This window comes from Pithys albifrons, chromosome 21 (genome assembly GCF_047495875.1).
Source record: "Pithys albifrons albifrons isolate INPA30051 chromosome 21, PitAlb_v1, whole genome shotgun sequence".
Lineage (NCBI taxonomy): Eukaryota > Metazoa > Chordata > Aves > Passeriformes > Thamnophilidae > Pithys > Pithys albifrons.
The window spans coordinates 8,471,535-8,496,942 of record NC_092478.1 but is presented as its reverse complement, the minus strand read 5'-3'; the positions used below and the strand labels follow the sequence as shown (position 1 = coordinate 8,496,942).

Below are 25,408 nucleotides of genomic sequence, written 5' to 3'. Positions count from 1 at the left end.
AGGAAATTAGATCAGGATGTGCCTGGGTGTTTCATTTCTAAGGGAGCGATGGATATTTAATTATCCCCATGTCTGGTGTTAATTTAGGAGGAGTTTACCACTGAATGAGCAAAGCAAACTCTTCTCTAACACCCTCCCAGTGAAACAATGCAGAGTTTTCACACTTCCTGTCTGAAGATGTCTGTGAATACAAAAGGAAATGTAAATCCCTGAGATAAAGCTCTACCCAAGCACCTGAGGACGCAGCTGCCCCAGTGGGGAACCCACATTGCCCCAGGACACCTCTGAAAAATGCAGCACACACAAAATCCATCTGTGTTAAACCACCTCTGCTCTCCCTGTGCTGTTCGCTGGGGCAGCGACTCATCCCCCAGGGCAAGGCAGAGGCGTCAAGGACTGCCAGGGATTGAAGCTGTTGATGTTTAAGTTCCTCATCATTGACTGCAACTAATTTGGAGGCTCTTGGGTATTTTGGTAGTGAATGGTTTGGGAGAAATCCTGCCTGAACGCAGCTGGGAAGTCTCACACCGTTTGGGTGAAGAGCCTCTTACCGATCTCATCCAGCAGCTCTTGGGCTGGTGGAGGCAGCTCCTCAATGCAGGGCTGAGATGCCTCTGAGAGTGCTGAGAGAGAGAAAAAAAATCTAGTTAATTAGCAGTGATTAATCCTTAATAACTGTGACACAGGCTTACACTTTGATAGCATCTTGCTTACATACTCCATTTAACACCCTGCACGAGCCTGGCTCATTCACGTTTTATCAAATATCCTTAAATAATTTCATAATGGAAAAACCATTTAGAGCCAGACTTGCACATGCAGCTCTCAGGGCTGTATCAGGAATTTAAGGGCACTAATATTTACACCTCAAACACAGGCTGATTAGAGGTCAGAGTTCTCAGCCTTCAGGGGCAAACTCCCAAATCCATAACCTGAGCACCAGCAATTAACACAGTTATGTGCAAAGCTATTTGTCCCTATCAAAAGAGATGCCCAGGGAAAAAAAGAAGGAAAAAGGAAAAAAAAATAAATACCCTGCAAAATTTCCTTTCAAATATGTTTCTCTGAATATTGATCAATTTATTTGGGTTGGGATAAAAGACTTACCAGGTGCTTGCCTGGTGTTTCTCAAGGATGGAACAACTGGTGGCAACCCAACCTGTGAAAGATCAAAGAGAATGAAACAGAAGGTAAATTCATCAGCTGCTGGACTTCAGTCCTCCCCTTCAACATTCTAAATCCAAAATGAGGCAGAGCCTTCATTAAAGCCTCAGCTGACCATTAAATTTTAAAATAATCTTTTCATTCAGTTCAGAATATGAAAACAGAGGTAAAACAGATGTGTCAAAAATATTGCTTAGGCTGCTGTGCCTCTTAGTTGGTCATCCCTGATCTTCATCCATTTCAGTGCCATGAAGGGACAGTGGGATGGGAATTCTCTGAAAGGACAGTTCCAACATCTCTTCAATTCCCACTCTCTGCTTGGAATCTTTAATTGTTAAAGCCAGGCACACCTGAGAGCCCCCAAAAATCAAGGATTTGTAACCACAGGCATGGACACTGGGGCTTCATGCACTTAATTTCAGAATGAGATTTTAGGCAAGGAAGTGCCCCAATCAGGTGTCTCTGCAGAGCCAGCTCTGCTGCACTGGTAATGGATTTAATGAATTCCAGCCCTGCCCCAGGAGCACAACACAGTGTCAGGTCAGGCAGGCAATGAAGTGTCACTGCTCTCTGGCTCAACAAACTCCCTTTTAATCTTTAAATTACAAACCCCATCACTGAATAATAATAAGAAAGGTGGAAAGGCAAATATTTCATAAGTGAGTGCCAGGAAGGACAGAGAAGATAATGCTGTGGCTCAAGAACACCTTCAGCTGCCAACAGATTACTGGAAATCACTGCAGTGACCTCGGAGAGTGGCAGCTCCAAACTGATTTTTGATACACAAATTGATGACATTCTGCCAGAAAGGACATTCTGTCCAAAAAGGACATTCTGTCCAAAAAGGACAAGCTTAACCCCCTCACAAAAGGGCTCATTTACCTTTTCCCACCGAGTTCTGAGAACTCTTCACTCTCCTATGAAGACTTACATGCACATGTCTTTATTTCCATTCAAGGTCATTCCCAACTTCCATGCACACAAAGGCCTGGGGTTCCCACATCCCTCGGGAATTTGGGGGGTTCAGATTGTTGCCTCACCCACAAAAACAACTGATCAATCCCTCCCTCCCTTCCAGGCAAAACACACCTTTTCAACCCAACCACTCTGCAGACATTCCCCACTTTGGGTGTTCCCAGATTACCAGATCCAAAGGCTGGGAATGGCAATTCCCTCCAGGCAGGGAAGGGCCACCTGGACAGTGGCCAACATTTACAATCAGGAGCCAGAGGGAGCCAACTCTGTCCAATCACTGCTCTGAAATCCATCAGCACTTCTGTCATTGTATCAACAGCTCCAGGATTCCAAAATACCCACCAAGACCTACAAGTATTTCTGTATTTCTCTCCTTGCATTTATTTATAGGAAAAGTACTTTTAAGAATATTTGAAGAATGGCTGGAATAAGCTAAAATTTCTGACTTACAGGCTCTTTGAACTGAACTGAAGCAGCCTCTGGAATTTCCACACTCCTTTCCCCTTCACAGGCTGTAGTGAATGTTGTGAACATTGTGGAGGCCTCTTGAGAACCACACAAGGAAAAATCTGAAGCTAATTCGTGGCAGTGTTTGTATTTCTCAAAGGCTAATGGATATTTTTCTTTTAGAATAAAAAAAAACAAAAACAAAACAAAAAACAACTGTATTATAGCAAAGCTAGAAAATTATTTTTGGTTTTTCTGTATCTTGATGACATTTCAATGGGAGCAGAAAAACAGTTCTAAGAGAACCTGCACAAGAAACTCTAAGAAATCAGTGCCCAGAAATGACCTCTAAATAGAAGACCCACCTCAGATCTTATTTATGCAAAACTTTGCCAACTGGGAAATTCCAACTACTGTATTACACCAAATGAATGAAGTGCAAAGCAAATAATTCACTGAAACACCCAAGTTTAACAAACAGTGACACCACATTACCAACACTCAACACATACAGAGTGCTTATTACACTGTCTTTAAAATGCTGAAATCCACTTCAATTTTAAATGTGCAAACCAACTCCTGACTTAGGAAGTCTTTATCTTTCAGAGACCTTTCAGACAGTGTTTTTTTCAGCTGTGAATTCTCCTTTAGTTCTGTCTGAGGTGCCCTTTGGCAATGGGGTTTCAAACAGCAGGTTTTTTGTGGTTACTCATCCCAAGCCTGGCATTCCTGCCCTGGCACTGAAGGGTTTCCAGGATTCCCAGGGATGGTTTTTCTAAGGTGGGAGTGCCAGCCCTGCCCTCCCTGGCTCACCTGGGTGCAGGGGGGTGCTCACACTGGTCGGGGCATGGCTCAGCTTGGGTGTCCCACACTCCACATCCCTCTGGAAATTCTCCTGCTCACAGGGAATACTCGACAAATCCTGGATATCTGTCACCGACCTGAATTATTGAAAGATGTTCTGACAGTTAGAATAGCCACTTCCTGCCTCTGTGGGTTCTGCTATTTTCAGGTTCTTGAAATTTTAATTTTGGTCAGCCTTATCTAGTTCAGCAGAAGGGAGAGAGACATTCCCTTTGAAAACTTCCTGCTGAATTCTTGGAAGGCCCAAGATCCCCATCTTCAATAACATGCAGAGATAGAAAAGGTTAATTATTTGCTTTCCCTTCCTTTACAGGATTTCTTAAACAGTCCTCCTATAAAAGCAAGCTCAGGAACAGCCTCCAGAAAGGGCTAAAACTTAAGGGTGAACCACAAGGCAGAAAACTCTCTCCAAAGCCCAGAGAAGACCTCAGGGGTTCATAAAAATTAACGATCCGTTAATTAAGACTAAATGTAGATTTTAGGAGCCTTTGAAAGAATTACTCAGATAAACTGAGTCTGCTGAAGATGCACAGGCAGTGACACACACCCAGGTTACAAAAATGTAACCCCAGGACTCGGATTGCATTAAGCAAACCAACATTTTGTGCAGATAAACCCTGGGTTACATCGTCCTCAGAAGGGCATGAAACGACAGATCTACTGGTACCAAATCAGTGATTTTATGCAAATCTCCATTATCTGTAAAAACAAACTCACTTTTTATTGGTTGAGTCACAAATATATCCTGCAAATTTTTTCCTGAAAATCGCAGGGCTAATTTTGTAATAAAATTTATTTGGCTACACACTAACGATTTGCTCTTTGAAGTGGTTTTATTTCCCCTGTGCCATATGGAGAGAAGGAATGAGGAATCCTAACACTTGAATGTGAAGAAGCACACCCAGATTAACACCAAGCTAATTACTTATGAATATGAAAATATTTCAAACCAAGGACAACTGACTGTGATAGCTCTTTTAGACCAATCTCACACTTATCATGAGAAAATATTCCATCAATACTCTGGAGGGTTTTCTTTCTCCCAGCTTTGGTCTCTCATCTCCCTGTTTTGCACCAACACAAGATTTTTACAGTGATAATGATCAGCTTGTTGAAGTTTTGATTTAAATGGTCTGTGGCTCTTACACATCCTTTTCTTGGCATTCTTCCTGTGGCTCCCACAGTGTCGCTTCTTGTGCTGCTTCAGCACTGAAAGGGAAGAAAAGGTCTTGTTCACTCTCAGAAAATTATGAAAATGAAAGTAGTTCATTTCCTCTCTCAAAAAATTTAAAGAACTGCCTTCTCTCTGAGGCAGACTGTAGCTCATAAAAGCTTTTTGTTTAGAACCTTAGAACATGGAGAATGGTGGGAGAAAAATGTCATTTTAAACAGGTTATGGATTTGTGTTCAGTAAGGAGAAAATTTCTAATGGACACAGGCAGCTTGAAAACAAAAGTGAAAGCAAAATACAAATCTATGACTACCAATCACTACATTGTTTTATCTGATCTGTTTTCCAAGGTCCTCTCCCAAAGTGTGACAAGCCCAGTCAGGGTGAGAGAGGAGGAGTCAGATGGTCAGGGAGGAACAGCTCCCTCTGCCCTGCTGGCAAAGCTCAGCTCCCAAGAGAAGGGAGCAACAAACCCACCAACTCTGACCTTCAAGCCAAGTCATTCCCACACCTCCTGCCCCCCTGGCACAGGGAACTCCTGTCCTGGAGGGCAGGGCAGGGAGCACCACCCCGGCAGAGGGAGCAGCTCCTGCCCCTGCAGCACCACAGGGAAAGCTGAGCTGCACAAGCACCACAGAGAAGCCTGAAAGCCACAGCTCAAAGACGTTCACTTAGAGAGAGCCCTTGCTCTGGACATCCCCCTGGCAGCACGAGGGGACTCTGTCCCACTTCTCTTCATGCTGGGAGAGTATAAAATTTACAAAATACTGCACAAGGAGCCCTCCTGTTGGAGAGATGAGCCTGTGGGTCCCCAGGCATGGCTGGAGTTCCCTTGCAGGCAGGACCCAGGGAGCAAAGTGCCCGCAGGCTGTTCCCAAGGGAGGGACAGCATGACCTCCAAGCCACTGCAGCTCCAAAACCAAAGCACAGCAACACTCAAACAGATGACTGGAGCCTTCATTTGAATTATCTTTGCTCTGTTTAAGGCTGCAGTTTGTAAGTGTAAAAGGAATTGTGATAAATACAGGACTTATTTTTCCTATTTTCTCTGCCTCATTAAGCAAAACCCCCCCAAACACTGTAAAAGACAAAACCCCTCGAGACTTGTGAAGGCCTTTCAGTATTTTCCTGGCAAGGAACTGAGATATGTAGATAATCATTAAAAACCACCACTGGCATCTTATTTGAATATTAGATATAGAGGCAGAATTAATGAAGAGAGCCCACTTTATAACTCAATTTCTGCTTGAAGGAACAATGAAAACGAGTCTCTCTACCTGACTAGAGGCATTTGGCTCAGCTGAGCCCCTCCCAGCCTGCTCCTGCCACACTTCTGTGTTGCTGGGCTGCAGAACACTCTTTTTCCTCCTGAATACAAATAACAAATGTTCCCTGTTATTGGGTCTTGCAAGTACAAAAGAAAACAACACAATTCATTGAACAGGAAATTGCAACTTTATTAATTTTTTTTCGGTTTTGTGACCTTTGTTGTTATCAAGAGACAAATGTGTTTTAAAGATGCATTTTCATAAACATACCACAGCTGCCAGACAGTCACTGAAGCACTGGGGAATATCACAACATTTACAAATTTGAGCTAAAGGAGAACAGACTAGAGAAACAATGATGATTCTCCCATTATTCTGCACACGCACTGTCAGCTCTTACAGTCTTTAAGCCCCAGATCCTTCCAGCAATAAGAATATTAATGTGTAAATACAACTTTAATTCGCTTTCCAGCACCACAGCAAAGCTGCATAAAAAAATTAAATGTAGCCTTAGGGTAAAAATAAAAAGGTTCCAAACAAGTTTTGGGTTGGCTTTTTAACTGAAATACAGCAACTACATAAACATTGCACTCAAAAACATCTCAGGCACTGCAATGCCCAGAGCTCACCTTCAAAAAGTCTCAGTGTCCTGAGCTCTCACTGAAACAAGGAGGAAAAAGAGAACAAGTGACCCTGAAAAGAAGGAAGCTCCAGCCTTTTGGCAGGAGTGCTGATGGCAAAAATGTGAGTGCAACAAGTTCTGTCCCCTGATTCAGAAATGCTTGGAAGGAAAGAGCACATTTACCTGAAGATTCAGCACCTGATCCTGCACCTTCAGGTGGTTTCTGGAAAAATCCTTCACAAGCATCTTCTGCTTTGCCCTCAGTATCTGAGGTCTGAAAGGCAAAAAAGAAGTGAATTCAATATCTGACAGGGAAGTTGCAAAGGGCAGGAAAACATTCACAGGATGATGTTCCTGAAAATCAGAATGGAGGAACAAAAATGCTTATCAATAAACAGCCAGGATTGGACTTAATAATTCCTACAAAAGTTTTGAATCTTGAAGAAATTAATGACGACTGTTCTAAGACTATTGAATACTGTAATTGATAGAGCTGTGAAGGAAAGGCTGAGATTATCAACTATCAGAAGCTTTACTCAGCCACAGATTGTGCAATTACATGGGAAATAAATTAATAAAACATACCCCTGCTGTTTTGGGAGTCTGGGTGTTTGTGGGGGTTTGTTTAGGGGTTTGGGGTTTTTTGGGGGGGGCAGGGAAATATGTTTTAAGGAAACAGGGTTCAAATTTTCATCTAAATCTTTATTTGCACATACATCTCAAAAGAAAAGAATAAAAAAAATTCATTCTCCCATTTTCCACAGCTCTACTGAAATGAAATGGGAGCACAATTCCACATGTTGGGCAACTTAGGTCCAATGTCTCTTCTGTTACTTTTACCTCTGGTTCTGAACTTCCCTCAGGAGGAAGGAAATAATCAGGAGTGAAGAATTCTTCAGACACATCAGGAGGTGAACCAAGGGAAGAATGCACTTCTCTTGAACGACCCTGTGAAAGACATCAGCATCTGAGGTGCTTTCCCCACTCTCTATTAATAAAGAATAGATATTTCAGTCAATAACACTACAAACTGAAATTCTAGGGACTTGCTTCACTCTGAGTTTCAGCCCACATTACATTTCCTGCTCCTCACATTACCTGGATGGTTCATAGACCCAAACAACAACAAAAGGAGGAGGAGGAGGAGGAGGAGGGGGATTGTTCCTCAGCTCAGCAGCCAGGCTGAACTGCTCCACAGCCAACTGACTGCAAAGGCATTCCTGGATTTCTGTACATACTCCAGACAGGTTCTCAGCTTGTTGAGGAAGGACTGAATCCTTGTGAATGGTTATTCCAGACTCTGCTTGTTCATGCTGTGATGGCAACTGGAAACTCCTCCCTAGGATGTCAGAATGGGACAAAATTATTAGGCATAAAATCATATGAAGTGAGAGATCTGAGCCACTGATGGAATATCCATGAGAGAGGACAGGAACACTGATTGTCTGCCAGGAACATGGAGAAACAATGACATTTAAATGCTCACCTCATTAATCCAGGCAGGGGAACCCTTCCTTGTTTCTTTATCCACAACTATTACCCACTAAGCTGCTACAGGAAAAGCATCTCTGTAGTCAGACTGAAAGAAATGAAGTGTGAAAGCACTGGTGGATCTGCAAGCTTTGGGTCTCCCAGGCTGGTACCTGGTAATAATCAACACTGATGGAGACCCTCCAAGCTCACTGGGCATCACCTGCCCCTACCAACACACAACACTCAGCTGAGTCCATTATTTATGTTCATCAAAGCCTGAGTGACTGTCCTGCTTTGGGAGAAAGACTCTGGAAGGCAAAAATGACAATTCTTGTCACAAAATCACAGCAGTTGAGAACAGATTGGAGATGGAGAGAGACAAAAAGAGAAGAAAGGCATTTTTTTGTTCCTCACCTCTAGAAGTGCAGAGTACAGACTCCAGATCACTGTTCTCGGATTCAGTTCTATCCTCACTGCCAGCATCCCAGGAATCAACATCATCACCTGACTGCCACCCACACCTCTGCTGGGCTCCACTTTTGGGGGCTCTGCCAGTGACATGTTGGAAGGTCTCCCTGGCACTCTCTGCCTCGCTCTCCGAGGTGCCCTCACTGGCTGGGCAGGGACAGCTGAGCTCCAGCTGCCCTGAGGCCACCCTTCTGGCCATTTGCTTCACCTCAGCTGCACAAAAAGAACAAAATTCTCTGTTCACACAACAGAACATGGACCTTCAGAGCATTCCCTGTGTTTCACTGTGCCTGCAGACTTGGAAATGCTCAACTTATACCTTATAAATGTGTTTATCACGAAAAGGGCTAAACATTTCCTTTCATTTTAAGGAAAGCTTTAAAACCTGCAGCAACTGATATGGACAAATCTTTACATGAAGAGTTTTTGTTAGTTTGATTCTCTATTATCCATGCCCGTGCTGCCATCCACTGGTCACTGCCACCCTGCCCTTCTTAAATCCACCCACTGCCCAAAACAAGGCCAGAAATTCCTTCAGCTACAGAAATCAAACCATCTTCGTGTGGTTGTGATTGTTTTATGCCCAGAATGTGCAAGACACAGGATCCTACTCATTTGGTTTTCATCCAAGAACAACCCCAGAGATCTTCAGCAATTATGCCAAGCAGTCCTTTCTTCATCAAGGAATGAAGTGTTAAGTTTTATTGCACTGCAGTAAGACTTGATATTAATGCTGATTTAACACTGATTTACTTACTCCTCCATTCTGATTGCATCATCCTCCTCTCCTCACTTGTTTTGTTGCTGTAAAATTCAGATCTTGGCTTTGAATAGCACCTGCAATAAATCATTATGAAATGCACACACTCAATGCACAAGTGCCTTGGGTTAAGTATTCCCCAGCCAGCAAAAGACTAGAAGTTGTTTTGGCATTAATTAAACCCATGTGCTCTCAGCCTTTTAACACCCCAGAACCAGCAGACTGAGCTGTCAGAGGCTTGGAAAGCACAGACAGTTATTTAGGTCTATTACAGATTAACCAGACAAGCTGTGCATTCAGCCCCAGATCTCAGAGGCTGCCTCTGCCTTCAGATGATGCAGTTTGCTCAGCACCCAGAGAATGCTGTGGGGATGTGCTTTATGCAGGTGACCAGGGGACAACTTCAGAGTGGGGGAACAACCACTCACCCACCCACCCTCCCCCTGACCCTCTGACCACAGCTCAGCATCTGGACTATTTCTGTCCTGACCAAGTACAGCCTTTACCAACAGGTCTTACTGATCCAAATGGGTCATGAATCGATTTTAAACCTGTCCTGACTGATGTGACCCAAGCACTGGAGGAGGTGTCTGTCCCCATCATTCCAAAATTAATTTGCACAAGTTTTGCAGGTACTTTTAACGTGTAATTGCCACTTCTACTTAGAAATACAAAGAGATGATATTAAAAGAATTTCTACTGGGAACTGAAGGAGGTTGTGCCCAGAAAAGAGAACCTCCCTTACTGGTAACTCCCCACATTGCTCTGCTCAGGCACTGGCACAGTTTTGGGCCACTGAACACCCTCACAGAGGCAGCTGAAATCTTTTTAGCACCACTCTTAAACTGCCCTGTCCCAGCAGCTCCCCCAGCTCTGCATCTGGCAGGGATTCCCAGCAGGGTCGTTGCTTTTGGTTTATTTGAAGATATTTAATGCCAGCCTTGATCCTCCTCTGACTCTGGCACAAGGAACACCTCGATGAATACACCCAAAACTCACCATGTCCCTTCTCCACTTCTGGCTGCAGGATGTGAATCACCTCCTCTCTGACACTGCAAGTTGAACTTTTTTTGGCATCTCACAGACACATGTGGGAGTAAATGCTGAAATGAGTCCAAGCAGCCATGATTCAGCACACACTGGGCATTCTGGCAGTTACCAGCTGAGCTCCCTGTGAGACACACTGAGAACCAGAGCGTGCAAATTTGATTTCCTTGATATTTTAGCTGCACTGCTCAGGAGGAAGGATGACAACTCCAAGCCTTGGCCTAGCAGAAACCCTGCCCAGGATTTACAGTGGGTTTCAAATGCAGGCACAGGCAGACTGTCAAAACACGTGGTTTCCAGGGGGATGAGATTATTCCCACAGCACATATGTACATGAGTTTCTCTCATTCTCTTTGGGCTACTTGTATTTATTAATGAAAATGATCCAGAAGTCCTTAATAATGGCAGCTTAGACCTCAATGCAAACAGAAGTTGTTTCCTTGATCAATCTCCATTTTAGTATAGGATTTTATACTGGGATAGTATTTTGCTGGGAGGAGTGGGGAGAAAGGAGAAATAACCTACTGCCCTGCTGAGCACCCTATTTTCATCCCCATATATAATGCACATGGTATTTCACCCACCTCTTTACCTGCTCAAGGACACAAGTGATAAACACACCCTCCCTGGCCCAATGTTTTACCTCCTGGTTTAGGCTCACTGGGTCATCCAGGCTTTTCCTCACACTGCAGCCGAGGCCATGATGGTTGGTTTCACTTTTACTCCTCCTCTTTTCGTTTTGAATTGCCTGTATTTCCCAGGCTGTCTTTGGGACAGCCTGAAACTCACCTTCACCCAACACTCCTTGAGCCTGACGTGGGATTGGAGGTGGAATGTAGTCACTGCATGGTGGACCTACAGCCTTGTGTGGAAATGTGTTTGCTCCAGAAAAAGGGTTATTGGTGCTTTGGGAAGCACCTTCAGCCCTGTTCTGGTGTCCCTCTGGAAAGCTTTGCTTAGAAACATCACAGACTTTGATCCCTGGGAGCAGCTTCTGCTTCCCAAGAGCCTCCAGCCTGTCCAGGTACTGCTCTGTCCTGCCCAGGGACTCTGCTGCCTGCTGCAACAGGCTCTGGATAATCTTTATATTCAGCACACACTTGCTGATGAGCTGCTCATCTGGGGAAGGACTGCTCCCCCTTCTCCTCCCAGCAGCAACTCTCCTCTGTGACAGCTCAGAGGCCTCACTCCCTTCCTCCTCCTCCTCATCCTCCTCCTCTGCAGTGAACAACGTGCCTGATCCTGACAAGTCCCCTTCCTCCTCGTCCTCACAGGCTGCTCCAGAGGATACAGACAGGACTCCCAGGGAACTCTTATCTTCTTCCTTCTGCTGCCTTTCTGCCTCCTTTAGGGTTTGATCTAATCCAGATTCTTCTCCCAGGGAGTCCCCGTGACCTTCTGCGTAACTGGCAAAGATTTCATTGATCTCAAAGCTGCGCAGACTTTCATCGGCGTCGCTCTCGCTGGGGCTTGGCTGGGCCTCAGAAGCCACATCAGGACCCTCGTCCTGGCCAGCTCTCTGCACACTCCCTGAGGCCTCTGGGACCACCAAAGCACTTCTCTCCTCGGGAAAATCAGGGTCTCTTGGGGCAGCAGAGCCATCTGAAAAATTTGATTTAAAGCATTAAGCCACTTCTCCAGAAGTCCATCAAACTCACTGCCTTTGCACATCTAGGGGTTCATTTTAGAGATGACATGAGCAGCATTTAACACCTGCTGAAAACAGTGTGCCTGAACAACAACTATTAACCAGGCTTAGCATCTTGAGTCTCCATCAACCACTAGGATGGCAGCTAAAATCCAAACCCAACTGCTTTTTATTTTCAAACTGTGTCATTAAATCTCTAAGTGCTCTCCTTTTAATTATTTATGTTAGATTGCTATGGACTGAGAAACACACTAATGAAGGACACATCACATCTTACTACAAGAACCTCACCAGCTTTGGTTGTCTCTTTTCTCTGGAATTCCACTGTTCTCTTCTGGTAGCTACAAGTTGATGCCCAACAGATGTTCACATCTCCAAAACCAGCAGGTCTTTGTGCTTTTGACATGTCATCAGCATGACCACTCTGAGACTTAACCAAGTCCTGGAATACCAAAAAATGGATTAAAATACAACTAGGTTTGACAGCTCAGTGTCTCTGCCTTCCCTCCAAGGTCAGATCTCAGTGCTGAATGGGCTCCCACCCAGACTGAAGCACAACAAGTTGAATCTGAATGGACACAAAACTCTTGTTGTTTCACATCCCTGAAAGATTACAATTCTGGAAGTCACCTTTAAGTCATTTTTCAATATATACTGAATATCCTGGAGTTTCATGGAGCGGTTCCTCTGTTTGGGTTCAAGTCCTGACTTGACAACATCATAATAGAGCATGGGCAGCCTGACATCTGCTTCCAGCTGCTGCCCTGAAATGATGAGCTGCTTAATGGCTGAGTCTTCACAGCCTTTCCAGGGAGGGCTCTCTGCAAGACACAAGTATAGACTTTATGTCACCAGCTGTAAATCAATGTTAATTAAAAGAAAAAAATTAGCATTATTGCCTCCCCACTCCCTAATTTACAGCTGATGCCATGAACCAAACAGCACTGGCATCTCCTCCCCATCTTATTCCAACACTGGAGGCTTTAAAGGGAGCTGACCCTGCAAACAAGCAGGCTGAGGGTTCTTCATTACCAACCAGCTAATAGAGAGGTTCATTTTTAGGGGAATTGCTTATCTCATTTCACTGGCAAAACAGTCAACGTGAATATAAAACATATATTATATTGCTTGTAATAACAGTAAAACTGCATTATCTGTATTAGCAATAACCTGCCCCTGAGTTATTGTACTGATCAAACACATGGAAGCTGCACAAGCTCATTTTGAACACTGCAAAAAGTTAACTGGATGTTTTGCTGTCCTGGTATGAAGAAGAGAAAAATAAACAGCAAACCACACAAAACTTTATTTCTCTACCACCAACACTGATCTCACCCTTTAGCTACATGGGTTTAAGTTTTCTGATTACATTTTAGAGACATTTCCAGTAATCACAGAATCACAGAATTGACTGGGTTGGAAAAGAGCTCTGAGATCAAGTCCAACCCTTGGTCCAACTCCAGTCCCTTTACCAGATCATGGCACTCAGTGCCACGGCCAAGCTCAGGTTAAAAACCTCCAGGAATGGGGAATCCACCCCCTCTCTGGACAGCCCATTCCAATGCCTGAGCACTCTCTCTGCAAAGAAGTTTTTTCTCATCTCCAACTTCAATTTCCCCTGGCAGAGCTTGAGCCCATCGTGCCCCCTTGTCCTATTGCTGAGTGCCTGGGAGAAGAGACCAACCCCCACCTGGCCAGAACTTCCCTTCAGGGAGTTCCAGGCAGTGCTGAGGTCACCTCTGAGCCTCCTCTTCTCCAGGCTGAACACCCCCAGCTCCCTCAGCCTCTCCCCACAGCACTTGTGCTCCAGTCCCTTCTCCAGGCTCGTTGCTCTTCTCTGGCCCCGCTCCAGCCCCTCAATCTCTTTCCTGAACTGAGGGGCCCAGAACTGAACACAACACTCAAGGTGTGGCCTCCCCAAGGCAGAGTCCAGGGGAAGGGTCACTGCCCTGGCCCTGCTGGCCACGCTAGTTTGGATCCAGGCCAGGATCCCCTTGGCCTTCTTGGCCACCTGGGCACACTGGTGGCTTCTGTTGAGCTTCCTGTCCCTCAGTCCCCCCAGGTCCCTCTGCCTGGCTGCTCTCCAGCCACTCTGTGCCCAGCCTGGAGCGCTGCAGGGGTTGGGGTGGCCAAAAGGCAGGACTGTTATTAACATTTGGGTTTGCTTCTTTCTTGCCTCGTCCGTTATTTTCAGGTTAACTCTGTATGAGCCCTGAGAGCCCAAGCCTGTGGGTTTACCTGTCAGGGCCTCCTGCAGCACTGCACAGAAGCTGAACACATCTGCCCTGTCTGTGACAGCTCTCTCCAGGACCACTTCAGGAGAGCACCACCTGTACAGCTGCACTGGCACAGGGATCCGGGTCAGGTCACTGTGTTCTCCACTGTCTTTGCTGTGTAAAGGGGGAAAAGCTGTGAACTGGGATGTGAAGATTATTAAGAGTTTTTGAGTTAAGAAAAGGCCTTTGGAGCTGCAGGCAGTGTCAGAGGCTGAGTAGTTGGTACCTTTTGGAACAAATATGAGAACACTGAAACTTAGTCCTGTGAGAAAAATCAGCAAGGTAGTAAAACCAAAATGAGATAAGGAGGTTTTGGGAGAATCTATCCATGAGAAATGAATGTTGAAGAGGTAAATTTCTCACGGGAGAGAAAACATCTGGGCAAAGAGTGACATCCAATTAGAAGCTGTAATGAAGTTTATGGACACTGCTATTCAACCAACGGGAGGTGGCCATGGGTGGGATTTTACAATACATATTGTGTAACTTGTAGTTAGAGTTTGCTTTTTTTTCCTTTTTCTTTCTTCATGGAGTAATTTAATAAACTATCTCGTGTGTGACAACTGTGACCTGTGTCCCCTTTTTGGCCACCATGACCTACTGTGTTTAACCACACTGGGACACTCAACTAACCAGGAGTATCTTCAGGGGTGAAACACCCCCGTGTGTCACTGCTCTTTACCTGCACATGAAAAGGCAGCATTTCCACACCAGTAAATGTCTTTTGGCAAAGACTTTCTCGGGAAAGTAACACCTCCTTTAACAACTTTGCACTCAAAAAGAACGAAGAAAAAGCTGAGCATTTTCCCAGCAGGAGCTTTACAAAGAACCCCTTAGCTCTGGCCAGTGTTCTCTGAGCAGGGCTAAATTACAAGAAGGTGCCACCTCAAGCTGCCAGTCTTTGTTTTTCAGTGTAAAGGTGTGCCTAAAAAATAACTTCAGTAATAATTTATAGAGGAAATGAATGATGTCCCTCACACAAGAAATACTCTTTCTATCACTGGTGGCACTTAATTACTGATCATTGAATGAGGTGTTGAATCTTCAACGATTTGGGGTAAACTTCTGTTTGTCCATTTAACAGCAACCCCGAGGAAGGGCTTTACCTCTGTATCATGTACTCCAGGTTGCTCAGCTTGGCCTCCCCAGAAGACACAACCTGGATGGCATAGGAGGACAGGGAGCGGTGGACAAAGCCCTGGGAGTGCAGGAACCGCAGGGCACCGATGACCTGGAGCAGCATGTGCAGGATGGTCTCTGTCTGCAGCACTGGGAACTCTGCCCGCTGGAAAACACCCCACAGGCACCACATGGGCATGGCAGGGCCTTAGAGGTTGGCCTGGGGCAAATTATCACAGTGCAGAAGGCAGCAAACAAAGCAAACACAAAATACACTGGACTAAACAGTTAAATGAACTGCACTTGTTTGTTCTCAACACCAAACCAAGTATTGATACCTTAAAATAATTAAAAATGTATTGGCTACACCAAAACTCTGAAGCAGAATGAGCTCTTTACTACCCTGAGATTAGCTCAGTTGGTTAAAATTTGGTTGTAATAATGTCAAGGTCATGGGGGTTCAATCCCTTGTATGGGCCATTGACTTAAGAGTTGGACTCGATGATCCTTGTGGGTCCTTCCAACTCAGAACAGACTGTGATTCTGTGGTCTTATAATTCCTTGCCTAGAATTGCAATTTCTTCAGTAATTTAGACATTTGCACTCAAACAGTTAAATAAAACAACTCAACTGCAAAACAGTGGTAGAGAAAAAATATCAAATTACAAAACATAAAACACAGATCAGCTAAAGGGGAAAAGGGAAAGGGCAAAGGGGCCACAACAGATACAGCCTGAGGACTTTGCCTTCTTGTTCTTTGAGTAAAGATGTTAGAAGGAGGTACTAAAGAACTTCACAATGCATTTAAAATTGATTTCTTTAGAGCCTAAGCACTCCAGTTACCCTCTCATGCAGGATGCTGTACAGAGAGCCAAAGTGCACTCTCTCATACACCAAACGGGTCTTCTCCAGGTCACTGGACAGACAGACAGACAGGAGCTGCAGCAAGTGAGGATGGTGGAGTTTGCTGCCAAGGGAGAAGAAAAGGAAATTGTAAGGCCAATCTGAGATTCAATAAGAAAACTCCTTCCCTTCTGGGTGTTTTTATCAACAGAACACAAACGCTTTTAAATTTTCTGAAATATATACATTTAAAAGAACCGTAGATTTCTAGGAAGGGACAGGAAGAGAGAACTGTATTTTTTAAAACTTGGGAAGTGCAGCCCCAGCCAGCAGCGTTCCCAGGTCAGTGCCACCCTCCCAGTCCTGGGGACACCCAGAGGGACCCCAGGTAGGCCCTTCCCACCTGCTGAGCTCCTGCTCTGCCAGGAGCAGGTCAGCCAGGCGCTGCTTCCAGCGGCACTCGGGGGGCTGCAGGGCCAGCTCCTTCACTGTCACTCTGCTGCCTGCCCACACCAGGCTGCAAGAAGGAGAATTTTTTCCAGTTATGTAATGTTTCACACAAAGAATTCTCCAATCCTGGAATGCTCTGGTGCTGCCTCCTGCTGTTGCTGACATGGAGCATTCTGGCTACAGTATCTCCTGTTTCACACTGACAATAAACTCACACTGCTCAAGACTGATGGAGCAGCACAACTTCACTGTCCAAGGACATCCTTCCATGGCCCAAGGTAAAGAACAAAACTCCTCTCTCTAAAGGCCATCAGCTCACTGTGACACAAGTGAGAGCTTTGGGAAAATTAAATCACCAATTTGCCAGTTCTCTGGATGCCTCTGACTCACAACTATTTGTTTAAAACACAATAATTAATACACAACACCAAATATTTTACAAGAAAGCTCAGTCTGCCCTTGTAACTCTTGTTTCACCACAAGTTTGAGCCACTGGACTGCAAACGAGGGTATCAAGAGCCTGACCCAACACTCCCAAGGACTAAATGCTGAACAACACAGTCTGTGCACCCCCAAATCTATTTCCTACCACAAAGGAATCAATACTGAAACATTGCTATGAATGATTAGCCATAATTGGGTTAATCTTGCTTGTAGGTTGTCCTTTCAGATGCCAAGGGAGTCTGGAATCAATTAGTGAAGGCAGAAAACAAGCTGCAAGCAGGAAATAGTGAATAAATATAGAATAAACATGGAAAACTATCCAGACAAAGCAGTGGTACAACAACCTGCTGTGCAATGGTAACAGGTAACACACTAAGAGGGGCTGAAATCCCTTTGATGCCACTTACTTTGTCATGACCATGAAGGGCCCAACGTGGTAGGAAAACGCTGGTTCATCATCAGCCTGAACCACATCTTTGTCCCCAATAATTGGGACAGATGCCAAGTAGCCCAGCTGGTCTCTGCCTGCAACACAGAACTGAAACAGGGCATAACCCAAAGGAATGTGCATCAACTCCTCAAATCCATCACATCTGCCCCAAACTCACTAACATTGTGAGTGCACCCACTGCAACAGGAGCAGCCCAAGCAGGGGATGCAACAGCAGCAGGAGGTGCTGGAGAGCAGTGTCTGAAGCTTCACTTTCTATGACGCTGAAACAGGGAAAGCAGAACCAGAACCAGCCAGTGGGAACTCCCACAGGTGACATTTAGCAGGAGTTTCTACTGCCTGTTCCAAAACAGCTTCTCCTGTTAACCACTAAGGGCCTGAGTATTTCTGCTTTTCACAGGGTTTTTCCCACCATTTCAGTAGAAACAAGAATACTAAAAATTAAAAATAGCACAGGTGGGGTAATTACTGTGAGGCTGAAACAGTGTTCTAATCTTATTAGAAAACCATTACCCACAGCATCTTACCTTCCCAAAACCAAAGCTGGAAATGTCCGTGGGCACACTGTCTTCTCCTTTCAGTAATCTAATCAAATCCCTGTCAGTTTTTCTAAACATCAAAAACATAAGCAAGGAGAGTAATTAATATGCCAAGGTTTGAAGTAGAACACAAATATAGAGGGGAAAAAATGCAGAACTTCTGCAACAGCCACATAATTCCACTGATGAATTTTACTGGTCCTACATGGGTAGTGTGGATTTTAAAATTCCAAATTATTGTGCAGCTCATTAAAACTTTCTAAATACCCTTGTGTTATGATATGTATTTTTTTTAAGCAAGATAGACCATACATACATACAGAGATGCACACACAGGCATCCTGCACTGCTTTTTGTTCACAACACGTATTCTTCCCAACACGTATCTGACAAAAGCTCTTGAAACAGTTGGAAACACACCCAAAAAATCTGCAGTGGTTTTAAAAGGTCCAGCAACAAACTACTTCCTGGTACTGCCATTTTAATGCTGTTAAAATCCAGTGCCTCATATGCTGATTTCAAGACTGCCCCTTAATATACAGATATTTACAATTATCAAGTTTCTATTTGGCGCTGTCTCAAGAGGAATAAAAAGCATCATCATTCCTAATACAGCTGATCTAAATCTGATGTTGTCAAAGAGATACCACTGTTAGTTTTAAGATAACAGAATGTGGAAGCAGAATATCTTCTTACCGGTGGAAAAAGCCCCGAAGCCTCGAGGGGCTGCAAATCAGAACCTTTGGTGAGACAAACCTCCTGTGTGGATGAGAGGGGAAACTCTGCACTGTGCTCTGCATGAGCAGTGTCTGCATCCTGATAAAACTCAGCATCTGCAGAGGAGGGAAAAACAACCAAAAAGTGACTTCAGAATAAATCAAACCATTTTCAATTAACAAATCATGACTGCTGAAAAAAAGCCCCTGGTTCCCTGCAATATTTAAGTGGGTATTTCAAGAAATGCACGCACAGAAAAAATTGAAGGAAATTAATTCTATGAAAATGGAAGAAAAGCTTATTTCAAATATTAGGTGATAAACTTTCAAGGTTTCATCCACTGCAATTGGTAATATCAGATTTCTCTTTAAGAGGAGCATTGTAATAACAGGCAAGAGAAGTACCCAGAGCTTTAAATCAATACTGCACTCACAGAGAGAGTGCTCAGGCATTGGAATGGCCTGCCCAGAGAGGTGGTGGATTCTCCAACCCTGGAAGTTTTTAAGGTGAGATTGGACGTGGCACTGAGTGTCATGATCTGGTAATCAAAGAGGGGGTGGATTAAGGGTTGGACTTTATGATCTCGGAGGTCTTTTCCAACCCAACTGATTCTATGATTCTATAAAAGCCCTTCTGACATCACATTTTGCTGCAAGTAAAAACAACCCATTTGCTGACACTATTCATGCACAGACTGGGATACACAGGGAAACTACTTCAGATTTACTCCTGGGTGGCACATCCACACACACAAACTGCACAGCAGGCGTGGAAAAGAAGGGCCTGTTGTTCTGTCACTGCTCACTGACGCATTCAGGTCCTCACAAGCTACACAGGTACACACCCACATCTGAGCAACCCCTCAGTTACACATGCCAAGCCATGAGACCTCAAAACACCACTGCTGATGCTGGAAAATAAGGTTGAATAATGATCCGACATGTTGGTAATTTTCTAACGTGCAATCTCAGCTGAAGCCAAGGGTTTCCCCTGGCACACGTTCAGCACGTACCTGGCGACGGCTGTCCTTGCTGGCTGACAAAGCCCAGTCCTGAGGAGTCCTCCCCTCTTCATCGTGGACTCTCAGATCACCTCCCTTGGCCAGCAGCTGTTTCAGAATTGATATGTCTCCTGAGAAAGCAGCTGCGTGGACTGGGGTGCTCCCGTCATAACAGCGACTGAAGAACAGCAAAGCAGGAATGGTTCAGTCTATCCCTGCTCCACTCACCAGAGGAGGTGGGAAAAGCAGCGTATCTACAATGTTTATGTACCCCCAAATAGCAAAATTCCTCATAAAGTAAGGAAAATTATGCACCTACTCACGTCTGAGCTTTGGCTAAAAGACCAACATGCATCTTAACCCCTTCCTAATTTATGTACTGTGAATATTGTGTATTACAGTGACTAAAGCAACAAATAGATTAAATATTAATTTTGACTTAAAAAAAACCAGAAAAATTTTATACTTAACTGATTAGAGTTCGCACCATATAGCAAGAGCACATGCACCACTTTAGTGAGACCCAGCAAGGCACCAACGAAGAGCGAAGTTTGGCCCATGGAATTCACAGCATCAACAAAAACACCTGTGAGGAAACACAAGGTTCCGACGTGGCTCTTGTTTCCCCCTCACCTCGAAGTGAAGATGTCAGCCCATTATCACTGAACCTGACTGTGATTCACCTTTCTGCAGTTCTGGAAATGTAGTAAAAGAAATTGAAAAAAGAGGAAATTAGTTTCCTTGTGACTTCTTGTATGTATCATGCACTGCTCACCCACAACGATTTTAAATAAAGGATGTGTAAGTACCAGATGTACTTACATGTAACTACATGTACTTTGCAAGTAAGTAACAAGTGCTTATGTACTTGTGTATATTTATAAATACATCACCTGTACCTATATATACATGTAAGGACATTTATTATATATTTTAAATATTAATATTTATATAACATGTATATATAAATATTCATATGTAGGTACATTATATGTACTTATAAGCAAGTATGAGCACTTACATATAGGAGATATATCTTACAGACCCATCTCTCTGAGTACAGCTGGATGGGCACAGATAACACTGGAGGACGGCATTAATAATTAACTACCTTATGCCTAAGTAGTAAAGAAGAATTAGGCAAATATTCCTTTACTCAAGCAACTTTATTCCAAATAATTTCACGGAGTGCAACGAGCCTGACACAGCAAAACGATGAGACTGAATTAGCCTCGCTAAGGGACTCAGAGACTTCACTACAAGGTGTTTGCCATCTATTTTTAACCACGTTAAAAAAACCCGGGTCACAAACCACTCAGCCCGTGTTCTCTCCCTCCCGGGACCCACAAGGAGACCCGGGAACGGTCATCAATGGCGGGCGGCCCCTGCCCAGGCAGCACCGCCCGCCCGCTTCGCGCTCAGGAGAGAACACCCCGCTCCTCCTCGTGGTTTGTGACGCCGATCAGGGAAGATCACTCTCCTCTAGTGACCAACTACAGAAATGATCCCTGAAAGTATAGTCTTAACCCAGCACTGCCCTCCGCGCGCGCCCCACCCGCACGCACCGCCCTGCAGCGCACGGACACCCCGCCCCGCCCGCCCCACGCACAAACGGGACGGGCCCGCGCGCCCCCGCCCGTGCCGCGCCGCCCCGGGAGCGCGCGCCGAGCCCCGCGGGAGCGCGCGGGACCCGCCGAAGAGCCGCGCGTGGGGCGGTTTGATGGACACGCCTCCTCATTTGCATGTTCTGGCTCAGCTGTCCAATCACAGCTCTTCCCCCCCAGCGGCTCGCGCACCGCTGCGCACGTTGAGCTCCCCTGGACCCGCAGCCCGCGCTCCGCCCCTGAACCGGCACCGCTCCCGGGCACGGGGACACGAGTGACAACACCACCAAGGGGGAGCACGCTCGGCTGTGAGCGGGGCTGGGGCGGCCAACAGAGACGCTCTTCCCCGCTGTGCTGAGAGAGAGCAGCTCCTGCTCACCCTCGACACCCCAGCGAGTGGCAGCGCGGCCCCACGGCCACCCGGCCTCGAGGGACAGCACCACGGGACGGGACCGGAGCAGGGCTCGCTGGCCCCGACATGCTGTGCACCCTTTGGTACCGCTGTCCCGAGCACAGCCTCGTTCCCAGCTGTGCAGAGCCAATCCACACACCAGCGGGAGGTATTTTTGTTTACTTCGTCCAAAGCAAGGAGCTGGGCAGTTCCCACAGAAGGGTGGGGTTTCCGATCATCAACAAAGGCATCAGCATTCATGGGTTACAAACTCTGTAACTTTGTCATTAATAGTCAAACCCTTACTGCTAGTTACACGTCTTGATTCCCATCCTATCAGCCCATACTTGCAGCCCTCCCCTCCAGCTGAGTCTGGGGTCCGTTTTCAGTAGGTAAGCAATGGGTCAGCAGTCGCGATCACCAATGCCCAAATCACCTTTCCCACAGTTACTGCTCGGCTCTGCCGACTTGCCCAGAGCCCATTCCACTTGGCATCGTGTTCCCTCTTCCTTAAAACAAATTACTAGCCAGGCCTACAAGGCTCACTCGAGAATTGTTTAATTAAAGCTGTCTTACTTATCGCTATTGATCAACATATGAAAAGAACAAAAAAATTGCCAAGTCTGGACCAGATCTTGAGGGGCTCGAGGGGCTGGGTATCAGCAGCAGCAGCTGCGTCACTGTGAGGATCTCTTCAACCTGAGCTGTAGCAGTGTGTGTGTCTTCTCGGCCAATATCAAGCCTCCCCCACACATTTCAATCTCGCACTAAGAGATTATTTGTAAGAGCATAACATCTGTTCTTTAACCACGTTAAAAAAGTGCGGCTCACAAACCACTCAGCCCGTGTTCTCTCCCTCCCGGGACCCACAAGGAGACCCGGGAACGGTCATCAATGGCGGGCGGCCCCTGCCCAGGCAGCACCGCCCGCCCGCTTCGCGCTCAGGAGAGAACACCCCGCTCCTCCTCGTGGTTTGTGACGCCGATCAGGGAAGATCACTCTCCTCTAGTGACCAACTACAGAAATGATCCCTGAAAGTATAGTCTTAACCCAGCACTGCCCTCCGCGCGCGCCCCACCCGCACGCACCGCCCTGCAGCGCACGGACACCCCGCCCCGCCCGCCCCACGCACACACGGGACGGGCCCGCGCGCCCCCGCCCGTGCCGCGCCGCCCCGGGAGCGCGCGCCGAGCCCGCGGGAGCGCGCGGGACCCGCCGAAAGGCCGCGCGTGGGGCGGTTTGGTGGTCACGCCCCCTTATTTGCATGTTCTGCCTCAACTGTCCAATCAGAAGCGCGGCCGCGGCGCCCCCTATGCGGGCCCTCCCTTCACGTGACGATGACGCCGCGCCCGCCCAGCCCGGGCCGTGCCCGTTGTCACGACGCGGCACAGGGAACCGTTCTCAGGCCGTGCTCCCCTCGCCCCGCGCCGACAAAGGACCAGAGCCCCGGCAGCGACACCAGCAGCGCGGCACGACTGGCGCCTGGCGCCGACGGGGTGTCTCCCGCCGCTCCCGAGGCTTCCAGGCACACACTCACGTAGCAACAAGAACCGCCCCACGGGGCAGCATTAAACGAACACCTTACAGCTCTGGATCCAGCCAGAGCACCGCCGACAGAACAACAGAGAAATTTCCCCGTCCCTGAAGACACCCTTTGGATCCCGGATCCAACCCGACACATCCACCTTCCATGGCGCTGCACGGCATGAAGAGCACAGCATGGAGCGCTTTCACCCCAGCCCCCATCAGAATGTGATGCCAAGTTTAGGACGCTCCAGGTGGAGCCTGAGGGACACAGATTCCCACAACACGCAATGACAGGGAAGTCTCGCACAGGCTCTCCATAGTCGCTCTAATACATTAGCGGACTTGAGAGACGATGTCACAGCACCCGCCTGGCTGGTCCCGCCCTGCTGAGGGACCGCCCGCACTGTGTTACTGCTGCGCGCAAAGGGCAAGCGAGGAGCGTTTTCTCACTGGGCACGAAACGGCCTCTCGTCCCCCTTTTAACTCAATTTATCGAATCTATTTTTTAACCAGATTAAAAAAAAATGCGGCTCACAAACCACTCAGCCCGTGTTCTCTCCCTCCCGGGACCCACAAGGAGACCCAGGAACGGTCATCAATGGCGGGCGGCCCCTGCCCAGGCAGCACCGCCCGCCCGCTTCGCGCTCAGGAGAGAACACCCCGCTCCTCCTCGTGGTTTGTGACGCCGATCAGGGAAGATCACTCTCCTCTAGTGACCAACTACAGAAATGATCCCTGAAAGTATAGTCTTAACCCAGCACTGCCCTCCGCGCGCGCCCCACCCGCACGCACCGCCCTGCAGCGCACGGACACCCCGCCCCGCCCGCCCCACGGACACACGGGACGGGCCCGCGCGCCCCCGCCCGTGCCGCGCCGCCCCGGGAGCGCGCGCCGAGCCCCGCGGGAGCGCGCGGGACCCGCCGAAGGGCCGCGCGTGGGGCGGTTTGATGGACACGCCCCCTTATTTGCATGTTCTGCCTCAGCTGTCCAATCACAGCGCGCGCCCCGCCCCGCCTCCCCCAAAGGCGGAGCTGCCGGAGCTCCAACTGCGCAACCCACGGACGGCTTAGATCGTGAAACAGAACAAGAACTGCGTGAAGCTTTGGGTTTCCCTTACACAGTCCCCTGTTCCCATGTGGTTACGAATCCCGGCGTTAGAAACACCAGTATCTGAGCTATACCTTAAGCAATTTACAATCTGAATTAAAATCCCGTTCAAAGAGAACATTGCTACAGCAGACTAAGAGTTTTAGTTTTACAATGCTTCAATAATTTCCTTATTTGTACCTTACCAGTAAAATATTAGTTTTCAATGTACTTATTTTAATACATTTTTGAATTCAATAACTATTCTTACTTATCAGAACAACTATAAATCATTTTAAAATATATTTCACTGATAAAACTGAACTGTGAAAGCAGATGCAATTATTTTTTACCAGAAATGAAAGCATACAGCGAAAAGGAAATATTTTCTGCTACTACTTGTCTAAACTTAGCTTTTACCTCTCTTCAGCAGCTCCCTCACTTTCACATGGTTCCCTTCCCTGGTGTAGTCATGCAGCTCAGCTTCCAGGGAGTCACCTTTTATAACTCCAAGCTTCACTGGGCACGGAAATGGAGGCTGGGTAAGATAAGCCATCTTCTTTCCTCATCAGAACTGGGCAAAGGTATGAAACGTCATAAAGCAGCAAAATATTGCAACTTATTTCTGATTTCAGAACCTGCAGCGGCTGATACAGTTGTGGCTGTGTCCTGGAGACTGCCAAGATGGGAGGGAGAAACAGCCTCCCTGTGCCCTGGGAGACAGGTCGGAGCGGGACCGGCCACCGCGAAAGCACGGACGGGAGAAGCGACAACCGGGGGGGTCCAGACGAGCCCTTGCAGGTGCAGCGGCCTGTGGGCGGGGACACCGCCAGCGGCACGCCCGGGTCAGGCAGGGCCGTTGGAGCCCCGTTCCCGCAGCCGCCGGGCCGGGCCCCGCTGACCGGCCGGTGCCTCGGCCCGAACGGGCGGGACAAGGAGCGGGCGGAGCAGCGGCCGCGCCACGCGGGGCCCACACGCGGGACGGGCCTCGCGCCCCCCGCGCCCCGCGCATGCGCAGCAGCCCCGCGCGCCTCGTGCGCGGCCGTCGGTTCGCG

At 47.0% G+C, this 25,408-nt stretch overlaps 1 protein-coding gene and 3 non-coding genes across 4 annotated transcripts in view; all 4 read right to left on the bottom strand.

The window, feature by feature from the left end:
- Positions 1-24,909, bottom strand: part of TEX14 (testis expressed 14, intercellular bridge forming factor) — a 30,205-nt gene extending 5,296 nt beyond the window's left edge. Inside the window, exons 1-25 of the mRNA XM_071574922.1 lie at positions 24,774-24,909; positions 20,217-20,331; positions 19,758-19,923; positions 18,725-18,861; positions 18,017-18,098; positions 17,447-17,577; positions 16,549-16,662; positions 16,146-16,269; positions 15,290-15,468; positions 14,146-14,297; positions 12,538-12,728; positions 12,199-12,349; positions 10,903-11,861; positions 10,212-10,315; positions 9,210-9,289; positions 8,399-8,665; positions 7,750-7,850; positions 7,352-7,459; positions 6,695-6,785; positions 5,899-5,989; positions 4,597-4,659; positions 3,400-3,527; positions 2,590-2,762; positions 1,108-1,159; positions 552-623 (exon numbers count right to left, since the gene is read on the bottom strand). Coding sequence (XP_071431023.1) covers positions 552-623; positions 1,108-1,159; positions 2,590-2,762; positions 3,400-3,527; positions 4,597-4,659; positions 5,899-5,989; positions 6,695-6,785; positions 7,352-7,459; positions 7,750-7,850; positions 8,399-8,665; positions 9,210-9,289; positions 10,212-10,315; positions 10,903-11,861; positions 12,199-12,349; positions 12,538-12,728; positions 14,146-14,297; positions 15,290-15,468; positions 16,146-16,269; positions 16,549-16,662; positions 17,447-17,577; positions 18,017-18,098; positions 18,725-18,861; positions 19,758-19,923; positions 20,217-20,331; positions 24,774-24,909 — 3,967 coding nt within the window. The remainder of the gene's footprint in view (positions 1-551; positions 624-1,107; positions 1,160-2,589; positions 2,763-3,399; positions 3,528-4,596; positions 4,660-5,898; positions 5,990-6,694; positions 6,786-7,351; positions 7,460-7,749; positions 7,851-8,398; positions 8,666-9,209; positions 9,290-10,211; positions 10,316-10,902; positions 11,862-12,198; positions 12,350-12,537; positions 12,729-14,145; positions 14,298-15,289; positions 15,469-16,145; positions 16,270-16,548; positions 16,663-17,446; positions 17,578-18,016; positions 18,099-18,724; positions 18,862-19,757; positions 19,924-20,216; positions 20,332-24,773) is intronic.
- LOC139681771 (small nucleolar RNA U3) lies at positions 21,056-21,269 on the bottom strand. The gene has a single exon (XR_011699548.1). It is a non-coding gene; the product is annotated as a small nucleolar RNA U3 (small nucleolar RNA).
- On the bottom strand, positions 22,574-22,787 carry LOC139681770 (small nucleolar RNA U3). Its single transcript, XR_011699547.1, has one exon. It is a non-coding gene; the product is annotated as a small nucleolar RNA U3 (small nucleolar RNA).
- Positions 23,805-24,018, bottom strand: LOC139681772 (small nucleolar RNA U3). Its single transcript, XR_011699549.1, has one exon. It is a non-coding gene; the product is annotated as a small nucleolar RNA U3 (small nucleolar RNA).
- Positions 24,910-25,408: the final 499 nt, after the last annotated feature.